The following is a 25,615-nucleotide window of genomic DNA, read 5'->3' as shown; positions in this document are numbered from 1 at the left end:
GCTTGGAGAGCTCAATCATCCTCATCACTTGACATCAGTCTTCGGATCTAGGGTTTTGCGAAAATAACGGCATTGTTTCTACAAGGTGATTCATGCCCTCCCAATAGTCGAGAGTTGGCTGCCAACCTTTTTTCTCGATCGTTGTTCCCTGGGACCTGCGCTCGCCTCTTCAGTCTTCATCCCCTCACTCCTCCCTGGAGGCAAGCGTCAAAAGCTCTGGGGACTAGCAGTCAACAACAAGAAGCAACACACTCAATTTATAGCTAATTTCCATCTAAATCGCTATGCATACTCTCAACCCATCCATGAAATCCTCCCAGCCCTCTTCTCCCCAGAACTAACATCCTCTCCACCCATGTCATCCAGCATTCCTATTCGCTGCTAGAGCCATGTGCTGCTGATTCATGATATTCATATCAATGACCTGGCCGTGGAGATAGCTGCTATCCAGTCTCTTCAGAGCGTCTGTGAAGCGTTTCAGATATAATTGAGCGCTACGCACAATTTCCATTTGTGCTGGGTCATCACTTGGTTGGAAATCGAGGAGTGAGGCTGCGATTTGCCGGATTTTAAGGATCTGAATGTTATCAGTATAAAATTTCTCATCATGAAAATTCGACGAGATGGAATACATACCAAAGCATGACCATTCGGCTCCACAAACTCCTCCTTCGCCCTATCCAACACCCCCAACAACCTCCTACAAACCTCCTCCCTCAACTCCCAAATGTCTTTCGGGCCCATCGCGCCGTCACTCTCCGTCTTAGACGCCATACTCAGCCTCTCAATCAACACATTCTGCATCCACAGATGCTCAACATGCATATTCGTCCTCACTGTCTCAATTTGCCTCGCTTTTAATCGCCCATCACCACCAGCACCACCTCTACCACTCCCTCGCTCATCCTCATCTCCACCCCCACCCCCACCAAACTCATACCCCGCCGCCAAATACCCCGGCAACCCCCTCAAGCACCCCGCCACCTTCCCCAACCTATTCCTAAAAACCAGCATCCTCGGCGCCATCCGAATCACCCTCCCACACCCCCCACAAGCACCCAACTTCTCAGCCACAAAACACTCAGAGGAAGAAGAAGAAGAAGAAGAAGAAGACATGTGGCGGAGACCTAGACCGCCACCCGCCGTGACGGCTTTCGGCTGCGTGGGATCCTTAGTGATAGCTGCCATGGTCTTGATCAGTTTGGTGGTCTCGCAGAATGCGGCTGTGAGTTGGGGTTCGCCGGGTGGTGGCGCGAGGATGGAGTCCGCGGTGATGTATTCGTCGTCGAGGGGGAGGATCTGGAGGTTTTCGGCGTCGACTTGTTCGAAGACGGAGCGGTCGGTTAGGGTTTCGAGGGATTCGCCGGTTATGCGGAGACAGCTGTTTTGAGAAAAGAGGGACATCAAATCAGCAAATCACGGGTTATGTAGGTACTCCAAGCAAGCACTGCAAAACAGTTCGGGAACAGGATTACGAAAGGACAAGCAAAGAGGTGAAGAGGAAATTGAGGAGCTTACATATGTGCCGCAACGGTGATCCAAAACGCCTTCTTCCTCAACTGCACCTCAATCGGATTCGCATACTTCCCTAACCGATGCCCGCCTACCAACTCAATGATAATAGCCGTCGCCTCGGCTTTATACATCCTCGCACTGCTGCTCTGCCCTATACACGCATGAGACATAAACAGCGTACACGCCAGCGCCCAGTCCGTCATGGTCAGGTCCTCATACGCGTCTGGATCCCGCTGCCTCTGGATCACGAGGTGCACTCGCTTGACGAAGTCCCGGATCGTAGGGTACGCGGTCTTGAACGCGGCGCAGAGGGACTGGTAGTGGGCGAAGCGGCGGGGCTGCACGGCGCAGAAGGTCGCGCAGAGGGAGATGGTGAAGCTGAAGAGTTTGGGGTCCGTTTGGTGGAGGTTTTGGGAGATTTGCTGCTTGAAGGTCGGGATGTGGATTAGTGGGTGGATGGGGTATTGCCGCTCGAGGTAATCTTGGATTATTAGGGTGAATATCTCGGGGGGACAGATGGTGTCTATGGATGGTATGGTCTCGTGGGATGAGAGTTCGGTGCTCATTGAGTTGGTTCTCTCGCTTGGGATGGCTGGAGCTTTGCCGGGAGTGCTGTGTCCGCTCATATGGTGATTTCTGTATCCACATCAGTCATCTGTTCGATAGTGTAGGGAAGACTACTCACTTCTTTGGACGGGGACCTCGTCGATTGGCAGGTAGATCAAATGTGCATTGCAACCCTGTACTCAGACAGGCTTTACACTGCACCACCGGCCCAGCCTGTCCCTGAACCCTCTCACATCTCATTTTCCTCCTCCGACACGCATCACACGCGTGCGTGACATTCGTCCTCTCCTTCTTCTCCATCTCCAAGATGATTACCTCTTATCAAGGGGAAAAAAGAAGAAAGAAAGAAAAGAAAAGCACGTCTGGCAGCTCCGTCGCCGTCATGGGAATTTTCATGCATTTGACATGTCAACGTCAAAATCTGACTGCCGCAGGTACCGAGATTCCTTGACGTTGAAAGTACCGAACTGGACAAGTGATTCGTTAGTTCTTTGTCGGCATGTTCCCCGTTGATGGTTTGTGTCATTACGGAGTAGAAGGTTTAGTCCAGTCTTTGAACGCTCTAGGTTGCGTTTGAGCCAATTGTAGTTTGTTTCTGAGGAAATGCACTAGGGTAGATCCCGGACTGTCGATGAACGATCGCCCAAACCTTAACTTTAAAAGTTTTTTGGGGGGCGAGGGGGGAGGGGGGAAGCTGAAGATTATCTGTGGGTGACAGTGACAAGCGAGATTAGTTTCGTGCGGATAATAAATGTTTCGTCTGGGATACAAGCTTTCCAGTCCTTTGGGATGCGATCTTTACATCTTTACATTTGTTTAGCGAGATAGAGGGGGGGGGGAGTGGGGGAAGAATAAGGGATCCCTCAAATCAAGAAATCATACTCTGGAAGCCATGATGTTGTTCCCGGTGCGTGGAACAGGCCCAAACTCCAAACTGCATTTGACACGTAAAGTCAAACTGTTATTGAGGGAACTAGTCTGAGAGTAGGAGTGCATCTCCTTATTGTTGCGACGAGTACACGAGCAAACCCCTTGCGCACAGAATACATGGCTTTTAGCACGAATGATAGTGATCAAAGAGTATTCCCGTTCGCTCTCATCTTCCTATATAATTTTCAGGAGTGCGTTCCGTCGTGGCACTTTTGTCCGTCACGATATCATCACTTGACTCCCCTCGCCCGACGACACCAACTCTCTTCCCATCGAATATCTCGGCGATCTCCTCGAGCGTGTGGCCTTTTGTTTCGGGGTAGCAGAAATATACCATTGCTAAGAGCATGGCAAGCAGGCAGCAGAAAACAATGTAATACTTCCACCCGATATTGACCATGGCAATTGGGTTCACGAATTGTCCTAGTATCAATCCACAATATGCCGACGATAGAGTGATGGTCAAACCTCGTGCTCGCAGTGTATATGGAAATATCTCTGCAGGGTATGCCCAAAGTAGAGGAGTCCAAGCGATGTCGTAGAAGAAGTAGTAGATAAATATAAATGCGAGGACAGCATACCCAGCCATTTGATTGTTATCGCGAGCAAAGACACTGTTCAGTGCAGTCCAGCAAATATACGAGAGAAGCATTCCCACAGTCGAGATTAGGAAGAGAGTCCGTCTGCCAAGCCGATCGACCATGAGGGCGCCGGCAACCACTGAAATGGTCCAATTGAAAATCTGGAGCATGCCGTTGATAAGAGTCTGGGAAGATGTCGCTTTGATGCCGATAGTGTCGAGAACGAGAGTGAGATAGTAGGCCACTACTCCGTTACCACTCCATTGTGCGAAGAATCCGAGAGTAACTGCGATGAACGTTCTCCTTCGATTTGGAGCGGTGCGCATGCAGTCCATGTACGAGCTCTGGGACATTGCGGTGCTTTCTGCTCGGATAGCTGTTTCGATCTCAGCTAGCTCGAATTCGACTAATAGTGAGTCCGCGTCGTCGGCTGAGTGATACTTTGTGAGGATCTTGCGTGCTTGGTCGTATTTCCCGTGGGCGATGAGCCACCTGGAAGTGTTAGTGATGTGTTGAAGACCACGATGAGGTTGCTTACCGAGGTGACTCTGGAACCCAGTAGAAGCAGCATAGTTGAATCAGGGGAAATGCACCCTGGAGCGTTGAAGGAATTCTCCAAGCCCAAGTAGACTGGATTCTGAATGTCCCGTATGTTGACCAAGCCGCAAAGACACTTCCGAGATACTGCTGAAGTTAGCATGGACCATTCAAGCGTCTTCAAGAATCTTACAAAGAACGTGTTATAAAGCGCAGTCAGCTTTCCTCGCTGTGTGGGATATGCAAGCTCGCAGATCAAAAGCGGAGAAGGTAACAAGATGAATGCTGTTGCCAAGCCTAAAATAAGCCGCGAAACGATGAACATCGACAGTGTCTGAGCACCGCCTTGAATACCGGCTCCTAGAATCAAGAAGAAGAATCCAACATGCATCGATTTTCTCCTTCCGTAACGATCTGAGATCCAGGCTGCGGGGGAGAGACCAAGTAATTTCCCGATCGGGTAAATGGCGTTGATGATGCCGAGTAATGAAGCATCTGGGTAGTCAAAGTATGATTTCCACTGATGGAGACTTTGCAACCCATTCATCATGGCACCTAACATCCGTCAGGTCTCTCGAATGAAATGGGAGCATGTGTATTAACTTACTGTCAAATCCAACAGTCGATGCTGAAAGGAGAGGTACCAGAAGGATTAGGTTCAACCGAACCAGATGTCCCGTCTTGTACCATGGCTTCAAGTCTTTTGGTAAAACCTGGAGGAGTCAATCTCCGTACTATGTTGGCATCTCATGATACTCACAGCAAGGAGCTCAGGTCCAACAGCCGAACATTGGCTTTTTTGTGTTTGTCGCTTGAAGATGCCCATCTTGTCTGAGAAGGTTGAAGAGAATATCGTAAGCTAAGAAGTCTTGAGTGTGAAGTTGTCCTGGTGATTGAGAGAAGAGAAGATATAGTGTGTCGAGCAAAACTCAATCTTGTCGAAATCTTCCTCAGATATATACTTCTTTGACAAACTCTGTCCAAGAACATTCTTCTTACCCCTCCCATCCTCAAAGCTGCGCCCTGATGACAGACATGTTCTCCCGCTGACTAGAACGTCAGCGTCGCGTTCTTCACACTCTTGATCATCGTCGTTGCAGAATCCATTCAGACAATTGTGCGTCGTGGGGGTTCGATTTGGAAAAAAAGGGTAGAGAATTCGGCATTTTTGGTTTGCAAGGGTCTTACTCGGATGTCTCCGAATGGAGACTAGGAGGCCTGTCGCGACATCCAATTCTCGTGAGGGGCAGAGCCAATAGTGATGCAAGGGGCTGTCACTAGGAGGAAACTCCAGCGGCTCGGCACACATGCGTGAGAGTCAAGCCCGTGGCTTTGGATGTGAGATCGAGATTCTAGAATCTTGGCCCTTCTTTCGAATTAGGCTAGGATGACTCGTGAAAAATATATATTTTTGGATTTGACCTATGACACGGAGACTTCTCCGCTTATTTTCGGACGATTCTAAGTATTGTGAGCGCTTGCTTTTGGAGAGAAGAAGAAAGAGGTGGTGGTAGTTTTGTAACTGAAGTAGGGAGAATATTTGAGCGGTGAACACGATAGAAAATTCAGAGGATGAAAAGAAATAACACCATCCTCGGCATGTAGTCGAAACCATAATTGAACAGCACCTATGAGAAGGAAATCAAGCAGAAAAGTTACCATCGAAAAAACAATGCAAAGATCGAAGCGAGAATACAATGAGGCTCTTCAAAAGACGTTGTCGTCCGACGTCAGATCAACTGGCCAATGTCGTTCGTATCCAGGCTGTACAGGCATGAGTAATCTCCGCTCAGCATTAAGAATATACGGTCATTGGAGACGGCATTCCCAGCGGTACTTGCTTGTAATTATTCAGCAGGTATTCCTCGCACTCAAAACATGACATAATGGGACCCGAAGCCCCCAATCTCGTATCGCGTTGTGTGGGAGTCTTGCCAGCATGCCAGACTGCGCATGGCAACACAGAATTAGCGAATGACCGCTGAAGAATAACAGTGGAGCGCCATGGCTTTAGCGATTGGCCCCTGACGACAGGATTCCGGTGTCTTCACATCAAGAGAAGTAAACTTATATTCTCTATTCATAATTTGACAACATCAACGATTTCTTTGATCTGTTGTCTATCCAAGCACTATGTGCTTCTAGCTCTTTGTAAATCGCAATCCCCAAAAGTATAGTTCACTGGGCCAGCGTCCTCGATGAACGGCAACACAGACTCCTCGCTAGCCATATTTACATGCCCCCAGCATCCCATCTCAAACATCTGGCTCACTAAGCCATCTCACTGAGAACCACACGCCTGGCTCATGGTACATCCATCGAGACTCTGGTCTATGACCCCAACGCCACAAGTAGGACCAAATACTGGGCTGTGTGGAACATGCCACGCGAGCTGTTGTCTACCTGGTTGCTCTCACGGTTTTATCGACTGAGACCTGAGAGAAAGCTTGGGTCGATTCGTCGGCGAAGCCGATGGTGTATTTGCAGGTATTCTTGACTCTTGATGGAATGGGGTCGGGAAGTGATAGGAACCCCGGAGAGATATTCATTTGGCCTCATCAATGAAAGCAGAGGAGACCTTCGGAGCGGGGATGGCATCTTCGGAGTAAGTCTGAAGCCACTCCTACCAATGAACCGTCTCTTCAAACACATCCTTCAAGATCAACCCATTGTCATCCTTCTCCCCACCCTTCGCAGCCCTCATATACCGAATGAAAGCCCCGCCTCCCTCTTCTGCAAACTTCGGCTCAATCACACAAATCCTCCTCCAACTCGGAATATCCGTCGAGCAACTCACAACGCCAAGATCCCTCTCCTCAAGCATCATGATAATCCGACCAGTTCGAGCACAGATACTGCTATCCCAGAATCCATCCCTGCATGCTGCCCGCTCAAGGATGTCAATAGCTTTGCGTCTCAGGTGAGGGTTCCGACACCAAATGACCACACAGAATAGCGGATTGACGAATCCCGTGTCTGGCATGAATCGTGGGGCAATGGTGCCATTGATTGGGGAGGAGATCAGAGCCGCATCAACAATTGATTTAGAGATAGAGATAGCAGACTCGAAGTCGGCTTCATATCGATCCCATACCATCTCGCCTTGCTCTCTAGCTTCGGCAGGATCCACGTCCAAGATGATGACGATGACAATCGGGACTACTTTCAGAACTCGTATGCGCTCCAGAAAGCGGGGGTCTGGTTTCGACATTTCGCGATTTTGGAAATGTTGAAACGCGAGAGCCAAATTTCTTAAGTCTGATCGCAGTATCTACAGCTCTTGGAGATGTCTTTGACGGAGCTTTTCGTAGAGAGCGCCAGCTGGACACATCCAAGCGTATCGGACGAGCTTGAATCCTGCGGTGAGGATGTCGCCGAGAGTATTGTTGATTTCATCAAGAGAGGAACTGGGCAAGTCAAGACGAGCCGGAAAATCAGCACCCTCCAGTAAAAGCGGTCGGGTTATCACGATTTGGCTAGCAGCCACGTCGAGACGAGTGAACATTTTGATAAGTAGTGACATTGGAACGTATGAATCCGCACCCTTTAGCGACTGTCCTCGATTTTCTGACTTCTGCTTAGATAGCATTTGTGAGAGAATACGGATTCCCCCATCTACATGACGAAGTGCAGCGCCATAATATCCTCGAAGATTCTATCCAAATCAGCTTGATTCTAGGGCGAGTAGGAAAATGAACCTCGAAGTTGACAAACAATATACAGACAATCAGAGCAACCTTGGAAGTATGCTCACTTGCGCGATCTTTCAAAATGAGAGAGATCGCAGCAAGGTAATGCTTCAATGCAGGATTATCTTCAGCAAGAGCAAATTTCATACTGTAGGCGCCGCGAAATCGAAATTGCTCATATAGTCAGCCGACAGCTATCGCTGCATGCCTGATTTGCAGGTTCATAATGGCACCCTTGAAGAACATATCTATTCCAATACGTCGAATCGAAAGCTGATGACAAGTCTTGGAGAGCATAGGAACGGAAGAAGTCGAAGTACCGGCTGTCCATTCCTCGGATATCGTGATTTGGTGCAACTAAGATCGAAGTAAAAGAGTTTGGAGGCAGTCGTTTCCTGCTGGGTCTTGGTTTCGGCAGGGCGTATCCGTCGCATTGTCGACCTGTGCTCGTACATTTTCGACAATTTGGCTTGGTCTCATCGCATTTGATATGCCGTATCCTGGAAATTCGTCGACATGGGGTGCCAAATAGATTTGATTCAACACAAGTCTAAAGAGGGACTGAAACTTACTTGCATGTTATGCAGCCTGTTGTAGTGTTACCGAGGGACCGTCTTTGACGTACAGGTGTAGACATGGGGGCATCGACGCCTGCCTCCTGGCTGCCGAACCAACCATGCGGCTTCGGCATGACTGAGCTTGATAGAAATATGGAATAACGAGGCACAGTCGGGCAAAGTCAAACGATGTGACACTCGAGCGACGTCAATTTATCGAGGTTCAAGAACCTCATAGTTCCCGGTAAGATCGTCAGACACTAGGAAAAGTTAAGCTAGAAGAGGTCAAGAGTTGTGAACTAAATTTTTAGCATGTCGAAGTATGATGTCTCAGGCATCTTAACTTGAGAAAAAGTACGAAATATGCTAGTAATCGGAATGGACTCTTCAAAAACTTAAAATAAACATTGTTAAACTTCTAAAAGAGAAAAAGCGTTGCGCTCCAACGCGAACAAAAGAGGGGTCTATAAAGGCGTCAAGAATCTCTCGCCAAAATGATAATACAGATATGCTAGGAGGGCAGAGAAATGACTTTAAACTGGAAGCAAATGTGAATGCCCATTTCCCCAAGCTTTACTGATCGATTGAGATCCCGAGTAAGCTCAAGCTGTCCAGACTACTGGGCTTCGCCGACATGGGCAAAATGATTTCAAGAGTTGAGAATAAGATACCGATAGATGCAGTATCTATCAAGCAGCTCTCCAAGAGATTGTGCTGCCATATTCAAACAAGTTGATAGACTCTGGTGATGTTCATATTTGACGGAAAGGAAGAGAAGTCAACATCTGGGAGGTTATGCTGAGTCAGCAATACGGAGCTCTCCATGTTGCTCTTCCCCTTCTCCCAAGATCACGTCTCTCTATTCAGCACAGCGACATCGTAAGCCATCTTCCCCAATGTCCCAGCTGCATGTCCAACTAACATGCCTCAGATACCATTCTATGTGTCTATATCATCTACAGCTCTGCAAGCTCGATGCAGCACTCATTGCTATGCTTCCGACGCGGGTTCTAGCAATTTACGTGTCTGCCAGAAGGCCAAAAGCACAACAACTGCTCAGAGTCGGGTAACAGAAAGCAGACATGGGAGGTACAAGCGGTAGGTGCTGTTTTGCAATCGGAAAACATGTCTGAGTGTGGGAAGCAAACAGCCATCTCTGGCTGGCTGGCGTTGGGTCCCGGCACTCCACGATGAACAATCTGCGCCGAAAGTCTGCATTGCTATCTTCACTAAGAGACAGGCCGATGCAATTAATTGCACACCGCCGCAGATCCCTTGCAAACACCGTAGCCTACGAGTTCGACACAATGTCGAATTGCAGACCCCACGAGAATGAGCTGCTTGAAGAGAAAGGGGAGGAAATGCAATTCCAGGACCGGGACATATTGCTTTTGGGATATAGGAATGCACAACGGACGATCAGCACAAAGATTAGCATTCTTCCAGCGTACGAGAAACTTGAGAAGTCTCGGGATGGCACACGGACTTCGATCTGGGAGGATTGCTCTGCAACATGGGAACATTTCGCGCTCCTGAATATCACATATACCCTCCCAGGCGTCCTGGTCTTACGTCCGTCACCAACGGGACAGTCCTTCTGTCACTCAGTTTCGTCCAGACGAGTGCTCCGTATATGAATAACACCGATCTCGTTTGGCATGGCGGAATAATCAAGGACACAAGAGTCGGAGGCGACAGTCTTTCAGCCCTGGGGGCTGGATCTCGCCAGCTACGACAATATTTGGCCTCCTGCAACATGCCACGCAAGCTTTTTCATGTATGTGATTCGGAAATTACCGTGGTATATGTGGATTCGATGGGAAACGGTGAGAGATCCATTGGCCCTAGAAGCTCGTGAGGAGCGAAAGTTCCAGGCGCAGTGATAGAACCCCCAATCATTTGGTCTCTCGACGTATCATCAAGCGAAGGATCAGGCTTGTGGTTTTAGGCTTCAGTTGCTGAGCTTCCACCTTTATTTGATGGAGAGGACCAGTGTCGAAATTCATTGGACATAAAGATCCTGGCACAAGCGAAGTCTTTGATGCATCCAACATTCCAGCATCTTGGTTGGTGGTCCGTTGGCGAAAGGAAACTTTTCCTGAACAACCCCACCTTTGGACGCGGGGTTATTTACGGTGAAGGAGGGGTCCACAGAAGCTTTTCTAGCGGCATTGTACCTGTCGACGACGCCATTGGCGATGAGCTGGCAGTCCAGAGATGGTCTCAAAGTCGATTGCCCAATAGAGATAGAATCCAAGCGACTGTGCATGATGCAGCATATGCCTGACGGTGGAGTGTTCTACCTACTCAGAGGTCAGGGTCTCGTGCCAGAACTTATTCAGCAGAAAACTTCAAGTGACCGGAGGATTGCGCTCACCGTCTAGTCAGTCGCAAACGCAAGACTCGCTTGAGCTGCCCTATGAAGATAAATAAAAGCAAATCGAAATGCATCATGGCGGGGTCATGATACATTGGGGAAACCCCGGCAGTCTTTAACCTTTTCATGTCGAAGCCAACAGAGCATGATTGGGTTCAGCTCCTGGTACATTAGCGGAAGGATTGCTTATTGAGAAGTGACTGACCCAATAAGGATGAGAGCGAAGCGATTCCGGGATCGACATCCTCAAAATAACCCTACGCCTGACATGATGCCTTGGACAATCTCTAGCCTGCATAGCATAAGGCTAGTTGCAATGCACAGTCTCACCAATAGCCATCATCCAGTCTCGCCTATCTAGCGGTCAAAAGGTACGGTAACATCACGATCTGTACTGCATCGGAAATATATCCTTAATCATGATGCCCCGGACTCAAAAGGTACCTTCGTTCGATCCGATGAATTTGCCGCCACAGCCTGATCATGAGCCTCAGGCTTGGGTCAGGGTGTGATCTTGGCCTCGATGTCAGCAGCCTTCTTGAAACGTTCTCGAAGCTGACTGGGTGCCGCGGGACTGGGATGTTACTCACACCCTAGGCTAGCCTAATGTCAGTTGTCGCACTCGCTACAGATCTCCCGTTTTTGATGACAGCCCGCGAATAGCATTATGCGAATGGAGATTTGATGGCTCGGCTAGTTCCCAAATTCGGCCGTAGCCCGTCTCGGGTCCACCCGCCATGCAGTTCCAGGTCATGGGGAGCTTGCGAATCTGATGCCCCTCGTCGTGCTTTGGGCTGGTGGGCCCGACAGGTGAGATTACTGAGGTACAAGTATCAGCGTCTGGCCCGTGAATTTTGATGTCTGAAGATTGACGACGTCGACGACGGTCTCAGTACCCAGGATATGAACTGAACGATGGGTCATTGATTACTACATCGGAAGCTGGTTGGGAAGGATTTAAAGCTTCTTGGTCCGGATATTGACGCCAGTCGAGCGAGAGCAGGTACTCATAATGGAGCTCGTTAAGGAACATAATTCTTCAGTCCGCAATGTGGTGACTTCAGAGAAGTCAGCGAACGATGAAGCATTACAGAATGAAGAAGCTGGAGTCCTTCCGTCGGAGCCTCCCATCAACCAACAGGAAGCGAATCTTCCGAAATGGCGATTAGTATCTCTTTTAATATGGTAACTACCCCCTCACTTGTGCAAAGCTTTTTGATTGACCAAAGATCATAGTATCTGCTTTGGCCTATTCCTCTCCCTCCTCGATACCACCATAGTCGCAACAGCTATTTACACCATAGGAGTCGACCTTTCATCACTCACAACCGTCAATTGGGTCGCCCTAGCCTACACACTCAGCTACCTCGGGTGCGCAGTGATTTTCGCCCGAGTAGCAGATATCGTGGGAAGAAGAAATGCATACGTTGCAGCCTTCGTCATCTTCCTTGCATTTTCTATCGGATGTGGTTTCGCGAAAACACTGGATCAATTGATTGCTCTGAGAATTCTACAGGGAATAGGAGGTTCGGGATTGTATTCTTTGACTTTTGTCATCATGCCAGAGATCAGTCCTACCAAGATGCAAGCTCTGACCGGAGCCTTGGCTGGTGCTGTCGTTGCAATGGCTGGGGTTTTAGGACCAGTCTTAGGAGGTATCATCACAAATTACACGACTTGGAGATGGGTCTTTTGGATCAAGTAAGATCTTTGCGGTCTCCCAGAATAATCACTCCTAGGTTACCTTTTGTGCTGACTTCACAGTGCACCCATCGGAATGATTCCCCTCCTCGTCTTCATCATCGCCTGGCCTTCCATAGACATGCTCCCACCAGTCCGACTCCGTCCTCTGAAAGAACTCGACTTCTTCGGCGCAATCCTCGTCATCGCGGCCTCAGTCCTTCTAGTCTTCTCCTTCCAACAAGCAGGGATACACTCCAATTCCTGGTCACGCGGCATCTTCATCGCTCCACTCCTCGTCGGTATCCTTCTCTGGTTCGTTCTCTTCGGATGGGAAATCCTCGTAGCAAAGAAATGGAAGGCTAGCATTGCGACAATGTTTCCTTTGAGACTCCTCAAGAGGAGAATCTTCATGGGCCATTTCTTAACCACGCTGCTAGCCGGCTTTCCATACTTCATGGTTATCTTTGCTCTGCCACTTAGACTCCAAGTCGTGAATGGAAAGAGTCAGTTGGTCTCAGGCGTAGCATTGCTCCCTATGCTCGCAGCGGTGGCAATCACGAGCTCGATTGGGGGAATGGTAAACAGCAAACGTGACCTCATATGGATCACTCTCCTTGCCGGGTCTTTATTCATGGTCATTGGCTGTGCGTGTCTTTCTACACTCAGCGATGTCCCGCAGGTCCAGGCAAAGATGTATGGATTCCAGGTCTTCGTTGGCCTCGGGTTCGGGCTCATGGTGTCCACTGTCTCCTTGGGCGCTAGTCTCGAAAGCGAGCTCAGAGATCGAAGTACGTACACATCCTGTCGTTACCCATCTCATTTTCTCTACAGCTGAGTGAAAGCTAACACCCGCCCAGCCGTCGCCCAAGGCATCATAGCCCAAGCCCGCGTCCTCGGCGGCTCAATCGGTATCGCTGCCTCCACCGCCATTCTCAGCAAAATGCAACACCGCTACCTCTCCACGCTGCTCACCCCATCCCAACTCTCCACCCTCGAATCCTCTTCTCACACACTAACACCCACCCAACTCCTCGCAGTCCGCAAGGCATACTCCACTGCTTTCAGCGAGAGTATGAAAGTCTGTGCAGCAGTCTCGGCCGCTTGTGTCTTTGCGACGCTTATCACGTTCAGGAGGAGGCCGATTGTGATTCTGGAGAGGAGAGCGGAGCAGTTTAGGGAGTATGCGGAGTTGATGGCCCGGGAGGGAAGGGAGGGGGAGAAGAAGAGGGAGGAGAAAGAACAGAGACTGGGAAATGAACAGAAGCAGGCAGGGAGTTCGGGGTCGTCGGGGGAGGGGTAGATGGATCTTTTGTGTTGGGAATCATTTTGGTGCATATTAATCATCAGCGTGGCGTTTGGTGTATCTTGGGCTTGGTTCATAGCTCGGATCTGATGTTTTTTGGAGTTTGTTTCATAGCGTGGATATCATTTGATTTGGAAAGCATACCCAGGTTAGGGTACAGATGATGAATATGAAATGGGTATTTATTTGGTACGGCATATATGCCAATCGAAATCAAATGATGAAATAAGGAAATCAATATGCTTAGGATTTGGAACTAGAAGCTTTCCGAAAACGCATTCTATGAAATTCCGAGGCGATGGTTGAAAATTTATGCCAGTCTTCAGACGCGAGCCAGTTCCATGTCAGGATCATCCAAAGAAATTCGTTATATAAAAGGTGGAAAACAAACAGAGAAAACAAACAGAGGGGGTATCAGCTCGTCGAATTGGAATGATTGGAATGACGCTGCTCTGTTCCAGCAGAGATAGAGCCCAATGAAAGGAGGTTCATGATGCCATTCAACACCAACTTGGGTATGATCATTAGAGGCAACACATTATCTCCTCAATGCTGTCAGTAACCTAAAAGAGAAAGTCCATGAAGCGTAGACGTTTTCGCTATCATCATCGCAGACGCACTCTCTGCACTTACTGTAAAGAGGTACGAGCACCTTTCCAACTTTGGATATGTGTATCTACCTGCCTTCTTCTCAATCCCCAGGCCAATTATCTGTTGCCTTTTATGTCTTTCACATACAGGTATCTGTGTCCAGCACTTGCTACTATTTCTCCGCTGTGATGTCCGTCTTGTATCCTGGGGTAGAGACAGGTGCGCCAGGGCGTTCAGGGTCGAGGGTTGGGTCGTGGTCGAAGACGGAGGGCGTTTCGAGCAGCATTGATGCCCTAGCTATGTTTGTGGTGCATCCTTGCAGTCATACAATGGTTTACCCTCTCTGATATACATCTCCAACCGCCAAGTTCGTGTCGAGTCCCAGGTCCTTCATGGTGCGGAGAGAGTCGCAAGTGTATCTCGGGGGCGCTGCGACGCCGGAATCGCATCTGAAGTTCTGCGTGTCTTTCCACGGCAGACAAGGTCCGCAAAGTAGGCCGTCGCATATCTGGATATCTCGCTGTCGAAACGAGACTGTTAAGGTCGCCGTGGAACTGAATGTAGGTGGATAGTCGAGCTTTGGGGTTCAAGGATAGAGGCATGAAGGACAAGGTAGCGGGGAGTTCGTCCGCCCGCCAATTTTAGGTGTTCGGCTACTGTAACAAGCTTCAGTGGCTGAGTGGATCCAAGCCCTGTGAACCCCAGATTCCCACGACAACGTCGTTCATCCTCCTCCTCTCCTCCACTCAAGCAAAACAGTTATCCTCTCGTGTAATTATGTATAAACATACATTGAGCAAGTGCTCTTACATTGATTCACAGCTCTCTCTTTTCAGTTCCCGCGTATATTTCTCAGTATCAAATCTCCTCCCCCCGCCCTACACCCACAGCTTGATAGCTCGGGCAGGCCGTCACAAAGGTTACACTGCTTTAGGGATCGTCACTCTTTTTAACCAATGATGGCCTCAACCCCAAAGATACCATCCGCACTTCAATGACGCTATCTGTGATCATCGATGCACTGTGCAAGCATATTTCAATAACGCTGTATTCGATGCACTTTTGTAGCTTCTCATTCGTTCATATCCCTTGCCTCCAAGCTTTCTTAAGATCATCACTTCCCCAGACTCCTCTCAGGTTCCAGAACCACACTTCCTCCACATGACAAGCTTTTTTGTGCATTCAAAATGGCATTGTCGGCGATAGATTCCAGTCTTCCGGCCACCAAGGCTGAAGGCTTCAACATTAATCCCAAAGGACCAGATACAATTGAGAAGACTGCAGCTTCAGGCAGTGGTGATTTCAAAGAAGACGGTCAAGCTCTCAGCGATATTGATGACACCGCTGTACTTGAGAAGGGCTCCCTAGATCCAGTCTACGAGGCAAAAGCTCGAGTCTTGAACCATGCTGTTTGTATTCTCACCCACACGTGATATTCGTACTGATGGTGTACAGATCCAAGAGATTGGTATGGGATGGTATCAATGGCAGCTTTTCATAGTCGTAGGTTTTGGTTGGGCGAATGACAATTTGTGGCCTATTGTCACGTCACTCATTCGTATGCTTTCCTTCCTGGGACTTGAGCACTGCTAATTCCAACAGTGCCCGCGATTGTCAATGAGTTCCACCCAACCCGTAAACCATACCTCGCTCTAGCCCAGAATATCGGTCTCCTCATCGGAGCCATGTTCTGGGGCTTTGGTTGCGACGTCTTCGGTCGAAGGTGGGCATTCAATGCAACTCTAGGTATCACAGCCATCTTCGGAATGATCGCAGCAGGATCTCCCAATTTCGCAGGTATCGGTTGTTTCGTTGCGCTCTGGAGTTTCGGAGTAGGAGGAAACCTCCCTGTCGACTCTGCCGTATTCCTCGAGTTCCTCCCAGGCAGTCATCAATATCTCTTGACAGTTCTATCCGTAGACTGGGCACTTGCTCAGGTCGTAGCTACGCTCATCGCATGGCCACTTCTGGGCAATCTCACTTGTCAGGAGGATGAAGTTTGTACGAAATCTAAGAACATGGGCTGGAGATATTTCGTTATCACGATGGGCGGAATCTCTCTGATTGAGTTCCTCATTCGTTTCCTATGCTTCACCGTTTTTGAGTCTCCAAAATATCTCATGGGCAAGGGTCAAGACGAAGATGCTGTAAGGATCGTTCACGAAGTCGCTCGTCGTAACGGGAAGACCTCGAATCGTATGTTCGCACCCCTCTCTCTTTCCCTGTCACGATATTAACCGAAAATAAAAGTCACCCTCTCCGATCTCAAATCCTGCGAAGAATTCAGCACCGCCACCCAACAAACTGACGCCGCCGCCGCCCTCAAACGCAAACTCGAAAAGCTCAACTTCACACACATCCGCGCCCTCTTCGCCACCAAGAAGCTCGGATTCTCAACCACCCTCATCATGCTCGTCTGGGGCTTCATCGGCCTCGCTTACCCTCTCTACAACGCCTTCCTGCCCTACCTCCAAGCCATCAAGGGCGCTGAGTTCGGCGACGGTTCAACCTACATCACCTACCGCAACTCACTCATCATTGCCTCTGTCGGCGTTCCCGCCGCGCTGCTTGGTGGTGTCCTGGTGCAGATCCCGAGGTTTGGGAGGAAGGGTGCGTTGGCGGTGTTTACCATTTTGACGGGTGTGTTTTTGTATGGGACGACCACGGCGTTAACGAGTAATTCGCTGCTGGGCTGGAATTGTGGGTTTAATTTTGCGAGTAATATTATGTTTGCAGTGCTGTATGGTTTTACGCCCGAGATTTTCCCAACGAAGGATAGGGGGACGGGAAATGCGTTGACGGCGACTGCCAATCGCATTTTTGGGATTATGGCTGTAAGTATTTTTGTTTGAAGGTTTGGAGATTTGACTGACGAGAATAGCCTATCATCGCTATGTTCGCGAACTTGGAGACCTCAGCGCCGGTCTATACCAGCGGAGCGCTATTCCTCGTTGCGGGTATTCTCGTCCTGGCCCTTCCTTTCGAGTCACAAGGCAAGGCGAGTCTATGAGGAGAGTGGAGGGTACAGTATTTGGAATCCCTCAAAGCTATCCATTTATTGATTAAACCTCTGTCATTCAGATAAGCCAAAATCTTATTGTCATTTGAATTCACGAATACACGTTCCCGCCATCCCTTCTTCTCATACATCTGCCCACCCGAAGCTAGGTATCTTCTCCCTTTAATCCTCGCACACCCTCCACACTCACACAGCAAACCCCTCCCTATTCAGAACTCATCCCACCCAGACATCCTTTCCTCCTCATCGCCACTGAGTCATTCTCCCCCCTCTAATTCACACCATTCAGCGTCCACCGTGACGGTGCACTATACCGACTCTCTTGTGCTCGTTTTTGCGCTTGATTTTGCGCTTGATTTTCGTTGTGGGTCTAACTCCGATCCTGCTCCTGGGACTCGTTCTGGCTCTGGCTCTGGCGCCAGCACTGGTATTGAGATCTCGATTTGCGGAACCCTCTCGTTGGGCATGTCATCCACATTGTTCGTACGACTTGAACTCGAGCTTGTTAGTTCCCAGTCTTCTTCTTGATTTTCGTTCTTGGGATTATGGGTATCGACATTGGGCTTGGCTTCTTGACTCGTTTGTGATACCTCTCTATTTCCAGGGCTTTGAGGGACGGGTTTTCTTGTCATTGCTTGAGCGTTAGTTCCGTTTGACGTGGGAGTTAGTTGAGTCGTGGGGGTTAAAAGAGGGCTGAGAGTGACGTCGGTAGCTGAGAAAGCTGGGAATGGAGATAGTGATGATGATGGTGATGCTGAAGGGGGAATCAGCCTTTGCTTCTCCTTTTCTTTTTGCGCGTTCTTTGTCTTGAGCTTGAGCTTCAGATTCGCGAGTTGGCGTTTCCACCATGGAGTTTTGGGTGTTGGGGTGATGGGTGTTGGAGTAGGTTCGGCCATTATGCGTTTTAATGTTTATGAGGGTTGATGAGGGGGGACTAGGATTTGAGTATTGAATTAATGGAGGGGAATTTGAATGTTTCATGCCCGCAGCCTTTGATGAAGACTGGATAAAGTATTACGGTGCTTTGGGAAGATATTTATAGAACTTTTCTTACCACTCCTTTGTCGGTACCCTAAATAGACGTGATTATTTATAAGCCAGCCAAGTCATCCAAATTTTTGTAACAAACTCATTTGATTCCCACGGTACATTGAATAAGCTCAGAATAGTTCCAGCAACAACTATTCAAACGTGATTCGAATATTATCTCTTTTCCCCCAGGAAAGCTTTTCTATTCAAGGAGAATGATCCTGTAGCAACCGATCAGGCACGGAGCACTTCCCCTGATCTCATCGCAGACTTCGTGAATGCTTTATGTCTAAGTTTCGGGGGAACATAAATACTACCTCCAACGCCAGGCAAATGGACTCTTCCAGCGCAGTCTGAACGTGCGTTTTCTGCTCCCAGATGAATGATCAACTTTGACATCTCTCGTGTGCAGAGAACCACACAACCCTCAAATCGCCAAACCGTCGTTCAATCCCATCCCATACCATCCCTCTCCAAACCCCAACCCAAACCCCAGCTCCCTATACCTCCCTAAACAGCCCCGCAACAGGATGACTGTTCAGCGCCGTATTCTTCGTGATTTCACCCTCGATCGTGCGTCCTCCTCCTGCGCTTCCATAAACAACTGCACCAAAATCTCCATCTGTACTACCAGCAACAGCGTCTGAATCTTCCTCGGCACCCTTACCGCCAGTAAAGGGCACCATGGTTTGCCGTGGATGAGCGAAATCGATTGTACGTGTTCCGGCTCCCAGACTTGAGCCTAGAATGGAGGTTGACTTCGATGCTGAGATAGCACAACAGCCAGCGGTCTTTCCACCAGAGCTTGAAAGAGGGGCGTTGGTTGGATTACCATTCTTCTGAGCTGTCTCCTTGTGAAAGTCTTGGAGTTGCAAATTCTCATCGTCAGATGCAGAAGCAGAAGCTGGAGCAAGGTCAGGAGGATGAGGCTGAAGTCTGGCGAGGTCAGGGGGATGCATGTTCTCTTTTCCTTTTACTTCGGCCTCTTCAACAACTTGTGCAATTCCTTCAGCCTTGTGTTCGCTTTCCTTGTCATGGCCATGTTCAAGCACATTGATCCCAACCTCTCTACTTCCACCAATTGAGGAAGTGCGAGCAGTATCGCGGGTGGGACCCTCAGCCTCGCAGTTGTTAGTGCGGTTGTACTTTGGGTGTAGCCTGTGCAGTTTTGTATTGAGCTTGTTGAGTTGGCGGGAGAACCAGAGACGCTTGGTGGATGTGGTCGAAGTTGTAGGAGTATTGGTACTTAGAGTTGGAGCAGACTTGGTTGTTGGTAACATTCTGAACAAGGTTGAAGGTAAGGTGCAATTTTGAAAATCGATCTGGGAATTCAAAATCGAGATCGAGAGATTGTGGACAAGTCTTGGGTTGAGCCTACAAAGTATCAGATCTTAGTTTTCAGAGAAATTCAAGATATCATACCTTGTTTGGCACGAGTTTGTCTTGTTTGGTGTGTTTCCTGGCCGCGAAGTTTGTTCCTTGAAACAAGCTCGATCTCCGATGCTGGAAATGATTGTTGCAAGATTGCATCGAAAGGCGATGAATGAATCGGCCATTTTCGTAACACTATATTGGTATGCTAGCGATCTAAGGAGATGATACCGCGTGGTAAATGATTCACTACTTGGGAGAGCAAAGATGAAATCATGCTTTTGGTCTGTTTGTTGACATTCGGGTCGAGCCCGGGCTGTGCCAACTCGCTTGTAATAGCAAAGATAATCATGACGAAGATACAAACACAAGTCTCGCGGTAAGTCTTTATAGCGCAGCGTGGAATTAGGTCATCGAGGTAGAAAAAAGGCAGATGAAGTGCCAAAATTTGACAGATCTTGCTAAAGACAGAAATGTACGGCAAGAGAACAAACCACCGTCTATTGGAACGAAACAAAGCTCTATAACGATAAAGGACTCTCGGAGAACCAACCGATCTATTCCGTATCCTTCATCGCCCTCCGCTATTTCTAGGAGTCCTTTAATGCGCCATATCTTTCTGGTGAACGATCTAAGGGTATATGTGCCGCGCATACTCAAGGTGCTGTTATCTGTCAAATAATCACACGTTCTCAACATTGACAAAATGCATCGTCCTCTAATGCTCCGCTTTCTCAGCCTCCTTTGTCTTCCTCTCGATCGTCGCATCAATCCTCTGAAAACACGCAAACCCCTCAATCAAACAACTCCCAATCCACTTCCACCAAACCGCCGTCCCCCTCACAACCCCATGCTTCCTCAACCTCAACCGATCCAAAAAGAATGTCTCCAAGATATGCAATCCAATAAATGGCAGAGTCATCTTCCGCACAATCCACAAAAACATCTCCGCGCCCCCAGGATAGAACCCGGCGATCTTATACAACTCAGTCCCCGGCACGACAAACGACTGGAATAGACATGCCAGCCATGTCAGAGTCAAGATAGCGAAGAGGATGACCTGGACGGCTTTTCGAGGTGGTTCGTATTCTGTGATGCGGATTGAGGAGATGTCGAGAGCGGAGCGGGCTTCGCGGTCCATTTCTACACTTCTTGTTCGTGCTTCGGACCACGATTTCATGGGAGGGTTCAAGGGGATGGTGTGTGTTTTCCCGTCGGTCGTTTCCAGTGTCATGGAGGAGAGGGCGATTGAGGAGAGGGTGGCTCCGTGGGAGACTCGAGAGGATAGCTTGCAGAAGTGTTGCAGGTAGTAGGAGAGGGAGTCGGCGTGGTCTGCGTTCATGTGTTTGATGATGCGCGCTTTGGCGGCTTCATCTTGAGGTGTTTCTGCCATTTTGTATGTGGCCAAGAGAATCGAGGACCTCGCAGATCTGTGTGGATTTATATCTCGAAGTGAGTGCGAGAGGACCTTGAGATAGTTCTGAATAGTTGAATTGGCTTTCGACCTCGGCATGGAGCATCAATGACCCGACCCCTGCATCCCATCTCGGCTTACAATACGTAGCCAAAAGTGGGTTCATGTTGACTTCGCAACTGGAACAATTCAAAGTCCTAGAGGTATATCTCCATCGTTGGTCTTAATTCGAGCAAAACATTGGTTCCCCTTCAAGACAATATTGTGATTATATTTCCTATTCAATTCACTACTATAAATTCTGAACCAATGTCTTCAAGCGACATGATGAATGTGGACTACCCCACTCCTTCAAATTCCAAATCAACCAGTCCAATGTCCATAGACACACTCCAAGCCGCCCTCAGCGTCGCTCAGCAAGAATACTCTCTTTCCAATCCAAAAAGCTTCAAAGCTCATAATGAAGCATGCTCAAACTTTCCAGGAGGGAATACGAGGACTGTGCTACACGCCAGTCCTTTTCCTATCACTTTTGGCGAGTCATACCTCAGAACCCGTTGCTTTACATGTCTGACTGTACATAGGAAGTGGGGAAGGTGCGGAACTAGCCAGTCTTGATGGTAAAGTGTACGTGGATTTTTTGGGTGAGTATACGGCGGGTATTTTTGGCCATTCGAATGATAAGATTGCTTCGGCTGTTGCAGAGGCTATGAGCAAAGGATGGAACTATGGAGGACCAAATATGTATGAAAGAGAACTTGCTAGAAAGGTATGTTTTGTTAAATGGTATTTCTTACCTTGTAACACGATAGTCATCTCTCAAGATCTGAAGCAGAAGAGAAACACTGGCGTCATCTAGTCATTTCACTTTGAAGTCAAGTTGAATATTGCATCCTGTTAATTTTATCCTTCCAGTTTCATTGCTAAGCGGTCTCAGGTCACCCAAAGATTCTCCCCGTCCGGCGTCGAGCTCGTCCGCTTCACAAACTCAGGCACAGAATCAAACACTATGGCTCTGGCAGCCGCACTAGCTTTCACCAAACGCAAGAAGATTCTCGTCTTCAAAAACGGCTATCACGGAGGAACTCTCTCCTTCCCAGACCCTCTGAACCCTGTCAACACTAACCTTCCTCACGACTTCGTTCTCGCACCTTACAACGATATCGAAGGCACGAAAGCAGCCTTGTCGTTCCTTCCTCAAAATACGCTAGCTGCCATCCTCGTTGAGGGCATCCAAGGAAGTGGAGGATGTATAGTTGGAGATCCCAAGTTTTTAAAATTCCTCGAAACTACCGCCCGCCAACTTGGGGCTGTGTTCATCATGGACGAAGTGATGACTTCTCGCTTAGCGTACAATGGCCTCTCTGCATCCTTAGGACTCAAGCCAGATCTGGTCACACTAGGAAAGTGGGTAGGCGGAGGAATGACTTTCGGTGCTTTCGGCGGCAGGAAAGATATCATGAGCATGTTTGATCCTAGATACGGGATCCTTGGACATTCAGGCACATTCAACAACAATGTCATCACGATGGCAGCTGGGTGTTGCGGGATGGACGTTTATGACGAGCATGAAGTGGAAAGGTTGAATGCCCTTGGTGATGATTTACGCCAGCGTATCGAGAATCTCCTCGTCGAGTTCGGAATCAGGAAGCTGAAACCAAAAACTTCATTCTCCATCACACAGAAAAGTGAACTCGAATGCCCATTTACCGGTCTGGTCCCGGACGGCAAACGAATTCCTTCTTCTCAGCTTCAGACGAATTCAATGGGTGTCACAGGGCAAGGAAGTATGATGAACATACATTTCTACGGACCGAGTGAGAACACTCTCAAGACTCTGTTTTGGCATCATATGCTTGACTACGGCATTTATGTGGCGCAGAGAGGATTTGTAGCGCCGAATCTGCAATTGACGGATGAGCATGTGAGGCGATTTGAGGAAGCGACGAGAGACTTCATCGTCAAATATGAGGATGCCTTGAGATAAAAAAAAAAGTATTTTTGCCATGTGAAGCGATCTCATCTTTCATTTTCAGGATTGGTCATACTTTTTCAAACACCTCTTTCTCCGCATTCTCAGATTCCCTCGTGATTGTCTTCTTCCTCAATTTCTTTCCAAAGAGCATCTCATATCCATACGGATGGGCACACACAGCCCTCCCTCTAGCCCGTCAGCGAATCACAACTTACATTCTCGCTCTTCATTCTCACGCCAATTTTTACCTCTCTGGCAAGATCTCAAACGCAGAAAGTAACCTCGCAAAACCTAGAAACAGATTTCGCTTTGCGAGATGAGTGTTACATCTGACTTGTATTGGTTCCCAAGATAAGTTCTATTCCGACCCTTCTGAAATGTGAAGAGACGAGTCCACCCACCCACTCGCTCCATCAGGACCAATACCGTGCAAGGATGACTCATGCAATGTCTCCCAATGATGAAAGTACTTCAGAAAGACTCGAGACATAAGAATATCCAGAATCGAGGTACGGATGTCCCATCTCCATGCCCGAGGCTCTGTGTGCTCCCCCAATCGCTAGCGAACTGCTGGAGACTTGGTCTCCCGAACGAAACCGAAACTATTCGAGTCTTGAGACCTTTATCCAAGTTTTGCCAACAAGATCTTCGTCATAACTGATAAATTTCGCAAAGTTTCCGGCAAGTTCGCTGAGTCGAAATGATTTTGAATATATCGGGCCTTGATGATTCCGCCATAATCACTCCGGCTACGAAGAGTCGACTATACTTCATTTCGAGGATGCGGAAAACAGACATAATTCTGAACCGCAATTATTTTATCGTTTCCAAAAGCCTTACTCAGTTTAGATCAATTTCGGCCAAGTTCGGATCCACGATAAATAATGTGTCTTCGCTTCGAATGTCCCATCCATCACAAACCATGAAAAGCGTGCTTTCCAGACATTTTGACAAAACATGCAATATACAAACTGAATTAATATTCAATTCTCGGCATACTGACCATTTCGACGAGTTTCGATACAGGTTCCGCCCTCTGGGAGCACCAGGACCTATTTAGGTCGGGCTTTTCGCTTAACCACTTTTTCTAATGTTCGTTTCAAAATACACGACTACTCACCATAATTAATACGGATTGCCATCGAAATCCTCGAAATGGAAGTTCTCGTGGTTCTCGCCATCCTTTGGAAATTTCGAATTTTTCGACATGATGGTTGAGATTTCGTAAACCTGGACAATTCCAGCTGGCTTCATTCCACCTGCCAGACGCGAGATGAAATTTCGGAATAGAAGATACTGAAGACTTTCGCGGATGCCAAAGACTGAGTATGTTAAGTATCTGACGAGTATTTCAAGTTTCGGAGATTTCGATGCTATTTCGAGGGTTTGGTAAAGTCTGGATGCTAGCGTGGTTCGAACATAGTACAGTTATCAAGACGACGACGCGTGGTTCAGACTACATTTACGATAAACAGACTCCGCAATCTTCTAAGGGATTGTAAGAAGCTTCCTATTATATTTCGCAGATTTCGGCAATTTCGAGGCAATTTTAAAGGTTTCTCAAGCCTGGCTAGCTGTGTGGTTCGGGACACTATCAACAAACACATTAAGCGAAGAGGTCTTATTTGGAACACATTTATAAGATCTAGATTCCGCATTATTTCGAGGAATCCTAGGAAGGGTCGCATTATTTTTTGCAGATTTCGGTATTTTCGACGCAATTTCGATGATTTCGCGAGGTAGGCTACTTACGTGGTTGGGAGCATGATCAGTAGCTTTGACGGAGCCCCCTTCCTTATTTGGTTCATAATGAGAATAGCCAGATTTCGCCTAATTTTAAGGGATTCTACAAAGCGTTAAGTTCTGTTTCGCAGGTTTCGACATTTTCGATGCCATTTCGATGGTTTTGCGAGGTTGGCTGTTTGAGTGGTTCAGAGCAAAGTCAGCTGTCAAGGTGAATGCGTGGTTTGGAACATATTGCCAACGGCCAGTTTCCGATTCCTTTCGAGCGATTTCTACAAGCTTCACGTTATATTCTGCAGATTTCGACATTTTCGAGGCTATTTTGAGGGTTTGCGACGCTGGACTTTCAAAGTGGTTTGAAGTACGATCAGTAGCTTACAGGGAGATGCCTTATTTGGTAAACATTAACAACAGTCGGATTTCGACTTGTTACAAGGCATTGTACGAAGCTTCAGATTATATTTCGCAGATTTCGACATTTTCGAGGCTATTTCGAGGGTTTAGTAAAGCTTGCTATCCACGTTGGTTGGAATACGTAGTCAACAGGATAGCCGGAGACACTTCATCGTAATCTCTTAATAACGATCGACTTGTAAGATATTTCGACAGTTTCACATTTAAATCTTATCTTATTTCGCAAATTCCAAAGGTTTCCGGGCTAATTCGACGATTTCGCAAGCCTGTGCCTCAGGGTAGTCACATCATCTGTAGGCAGATACGCAAAGACAGAACAC

General features: G+C 48.1%; 10 protein-coding genes across 11 annotated transcripts; 3 read left to right on the top strand and 7 right to left on the bottom strand.

Moving 5' to 3' along the window:
• Positions 1-10: 10 nt before the first annotated feature.
• Positions 11-2,199, bottom strand: ONS95_007050 (uncharacterized protein). Its single transcript, XM_058500541.1, has 3 exons — positions 1,519-2,199; positions 637-1,381; positions 11-577 (listed from the first exon to the last, which is right to left on the bottom strand). The coding sequence occupies exons 1-3, from the start codon at positions 2,139-2,141 to the stop codon at positions 359-361; spliced, it is 1,587 nt and encodes a 528-aa protein (XP_058349357.1). The 5' UTR covers positions 2,142-2,199; the 3' UTR covers positions 11-358.
• A 979-nt stretch (positions 2,200-3,178) lies between these two features.
• Positions 3,179-4,956, bottom strand: ONS95_007049 (uncharacterized protein; the record flags this gene model as incomplete). The annotated part of the gene is made up of 5 exons (XM_058500540.1): positions 3,179-4,085; positions 4,132-4,277; positions 4,324-4,685; positions 4,738-4,843; positions 4,891-4,956. 5 exons carry the CDS (start codon positions 4,954-4,956, stop codon positions 3,179-3,181), a joined length of 1,587 nt encoding a protein of 528 aa, XP_058349356.1.
• Positions 4,957-6,753: 1,797 nt separating this feature from the next.
• On the bottom strand, positions 6,754-7,341 carry ONS95_007048 (uncharacterized protein; the record flags this gene model as incomplete). Its single annotated transcript, XM_058500539.1, has 1 exon — positions 6,754-7,341. One exon carries the CDS (start codon positions 7,339-7,341, stop codon positions 6,754-6,756), a length of 588 nt encoding a protein of 195 aa, XP_058349355.1.
• A 60-nt stretch (positions 7,342-7,401) lies between these two features.
• On the bottom strand, positions 7,402-7,966 carry ONS95_007047 (uncharacterized protein; the record flags this gene model as incomplete). The annotated part of the gene is made up of 2 exons (XM_058500538.1): positions 7,402-7,785; positions 7,829-7,966. The coding sequence occupies 2 exons, from the start codon at positions 7,964-7,966 to the stop codon at positions 7,402-7,404; spliced, it is 522 nt and encodes a 173-aa protein (XP_058349354.1).
• Positions 7,967-11,765: 3,799 nt separating this feature from the next.
• On the top strand, positions 11,766-13,736 carry ONS95_007046 (uncharacterized protein; the record flags this gene model as incomplete). The annotated part of the gene is made up of 4 exons (XM_058500537.1): positions 11,766-11,938; positions 11,990-12,454; positions 12,518-13,224; positions 13,294-13,736. The coding sequence occupies 4 exons, from the start codon at positions 11,766-11,768 to the stop codon at positions 13,734-13,736; spliced, it is 1,788 nt and encodes a 595-aa protein (XP_058349353.1).
• Positions 13,737-14,923: 1,187 nt separating this feature from the next.
• On the top strand, positions 14,924-18,267 carry ONS95_007045 (uncharacterized protein). Of its 2 annotated transcripts, XM_058500536.1 has the most exons (5): positions 14,924-15,739; positions 15,786-15,888; positions 15,933-16,526; positions 16,581-17,164; positions 17,212-18,267. In XM_058500536.1, exons 1-5 carry the CDS (start codon positions 15,518-15,520, stop codon positions 17,338-17,340), a joined length of 1,632 nt encoding a protein of 543 aa, XP_058349352.1. In that variant the 5' UTR covers positions 14,924-15,517; the 3' UTR covers positions 17,341-18,267. The 2 variants fall into 2 exon arrangements, with proteins under 2 accessions (XP_058349352.1, XP_058349351.1); XM_058500535.1 differs by having other exon boundaries at positions 14,924-15,888; positions 17,212-17,459.
• Positions 17,460-18,355, bottom strand: ONS95_007044 (uncharacterized protein). The gene has a single exon (XM_058500534.1). It carries the CDS (start codon positions 18,243-18,245, stop codon positions 17,658-17,660), a length of 588 nt encoding a protein of 195 aa, XP_058349350.1. The 5' UTR covers positions 18,246-18,355; the 3' UTR covers positions 17,460-17,657.
• A 523-nt stretch (positions 18,356-18,878) lies between these two features.
• On the bottom strand, positions 18,879-19,934 carry ONS95_007043 (uncharacterized protein; the record flags this gene model as incomplete). The annotated part of the gene is made up of 2 exons (XM_058500533.1): positions 18,879-19,752; positions 19,801-19,934. The coding sequence occupies 2 exons, from the start codon at positions 19,932-19,934 to the stop codon at positions 18,879-18,881; spliced, it is 1,008 nt and encodes a 335-aa protein (XP_058349349.1).
• Positions 19,935-20,467: 533 nt separating this feature from the next.
• ONS95_007042 (uncharacterized protein) lies at positions 20,468-21,142 on the bottom strand (the record flags this gene model as incomplete). Its single annotated transcript, XM_058500532.1, has 1 exon — positions 20,468-21,142. One exon carries the CDS (start codon positions 21,140-21,142, stop codon positions 20,468-20,470), a length of 675 nt encoding a protein of 224 aa, XP_058349348.1.
• A 69-nt stretch (positions 21,143-21,211) lies between these two features.
• ONS95_007041 (uncharacterized protein) lies at positions 21,212-23,224 on the top strand. Its single transcript, XM_058500531.1, has 3 exons — positions 21,212-21,698; positions 21,748-21,932; positions 22,101-23,224. Exons 1-3 carry the CDS (start codon positions 21,473-21,475, stop codon positions 23,148-23,150), a joined length of 1,461 nt encoding a protein of 486 aa, XP_058349347.1. The 5' UTR covers positions 21,212-21,472; the 3' UTR covers positions 23,151-23,224.
• The last annotated feature ends 2,391 nt before the right edge of the window (positions 23,225-25,615 follow it).

The sequence above is a fragment of the Cadophora gregata genome (genome assembly GCF_030347475.1).
Source record: "Cadophora gregata isolate MNR1 chromosome Unknown scaffold_19, whole genome shotgun sequence".
In the NCBI taxonomy this organism is placed as follows: domain Eukaryota; kingdom Fungi; phylum Ascomycota; class Leotiomycetes; order Helotiales; family Ploettnerulaceae; genus Cadophora; species Cadophora gregata.
This window is presented reverse-complemented; position numbering and strand designations above follow the sequence as displayed.

Bases quoted from the DNA above. Each gene is read 5' to 3' on its own strand.
- ONS95_007041 (XM_058500531.1), top strand. From the start codon at position 21,473: ATGTCTTCAAGCGACATGATGAATGTGGACTACCCCACTCCTTCAAAT. The intron at 21,699-21,747 runs GCGAGTCATACC...GACTGTACATAG, and splicing joins TCCTTTTCCTATCACTTTTG to GAAGTGGGGAAGGTGCGGAA. The intron at 21,933-22,100 runs GTATGTTTTGTT...AAGCGGTCTCAG, and splicing joins AAAGAGAACTTGCTAGAAAG to GTCACCCAAAGATTCTCCCC.
- ONS95_007050 (XM_058500541.1), bottom strand. From the start codon at position 2,141: ATGAGCGGACACAGCACTCCCGGCAAAGCTCCAGCCATCCCAAGCGAG. The intron at 1,382-1,518 runs GTAAGCTCCTCA...TTCTCAAAACAG, and splicing joins ATCACCGTTGCGGCACATAT to CTGTCTCCGCATAACCGGCG. The intron at 578-636 runs GTATGTATTCCA...GATAACATTCAG, and splicing joins AGCCGAATGGTCATGCTTTG to ATCCTTAAAATCCGGCAAAT.
- ONS95_007045 (XM_058500536.1), top strand. From the start codon at position 15,518: ATGGCATTGTCGGCGATAGATTCCAGTCTTCCGGCCACCAAGGCTGAA. The intron at 15,889-15,932 runs GTATGCTTTCCT...TAATTCCAACAG, and splicing joins TATTGTCACGTCACTCATTC to TGCCCGCGATTGTCAATGAG. The intron at 17,165-17,211 runs GTAAGTATTTTT...TGACGAGAATAG, and splicing joins GCATTTTTGGGATTATGGCT to CCTATCATCGCTATGTTCGC.
- ONS95_007044 (XM_058500534.1), bottom strand. From the start codon at position 18,245: ATGGCCGAACCTACTCCAACACCCATCACCCCAACACCCAAAACTCCA.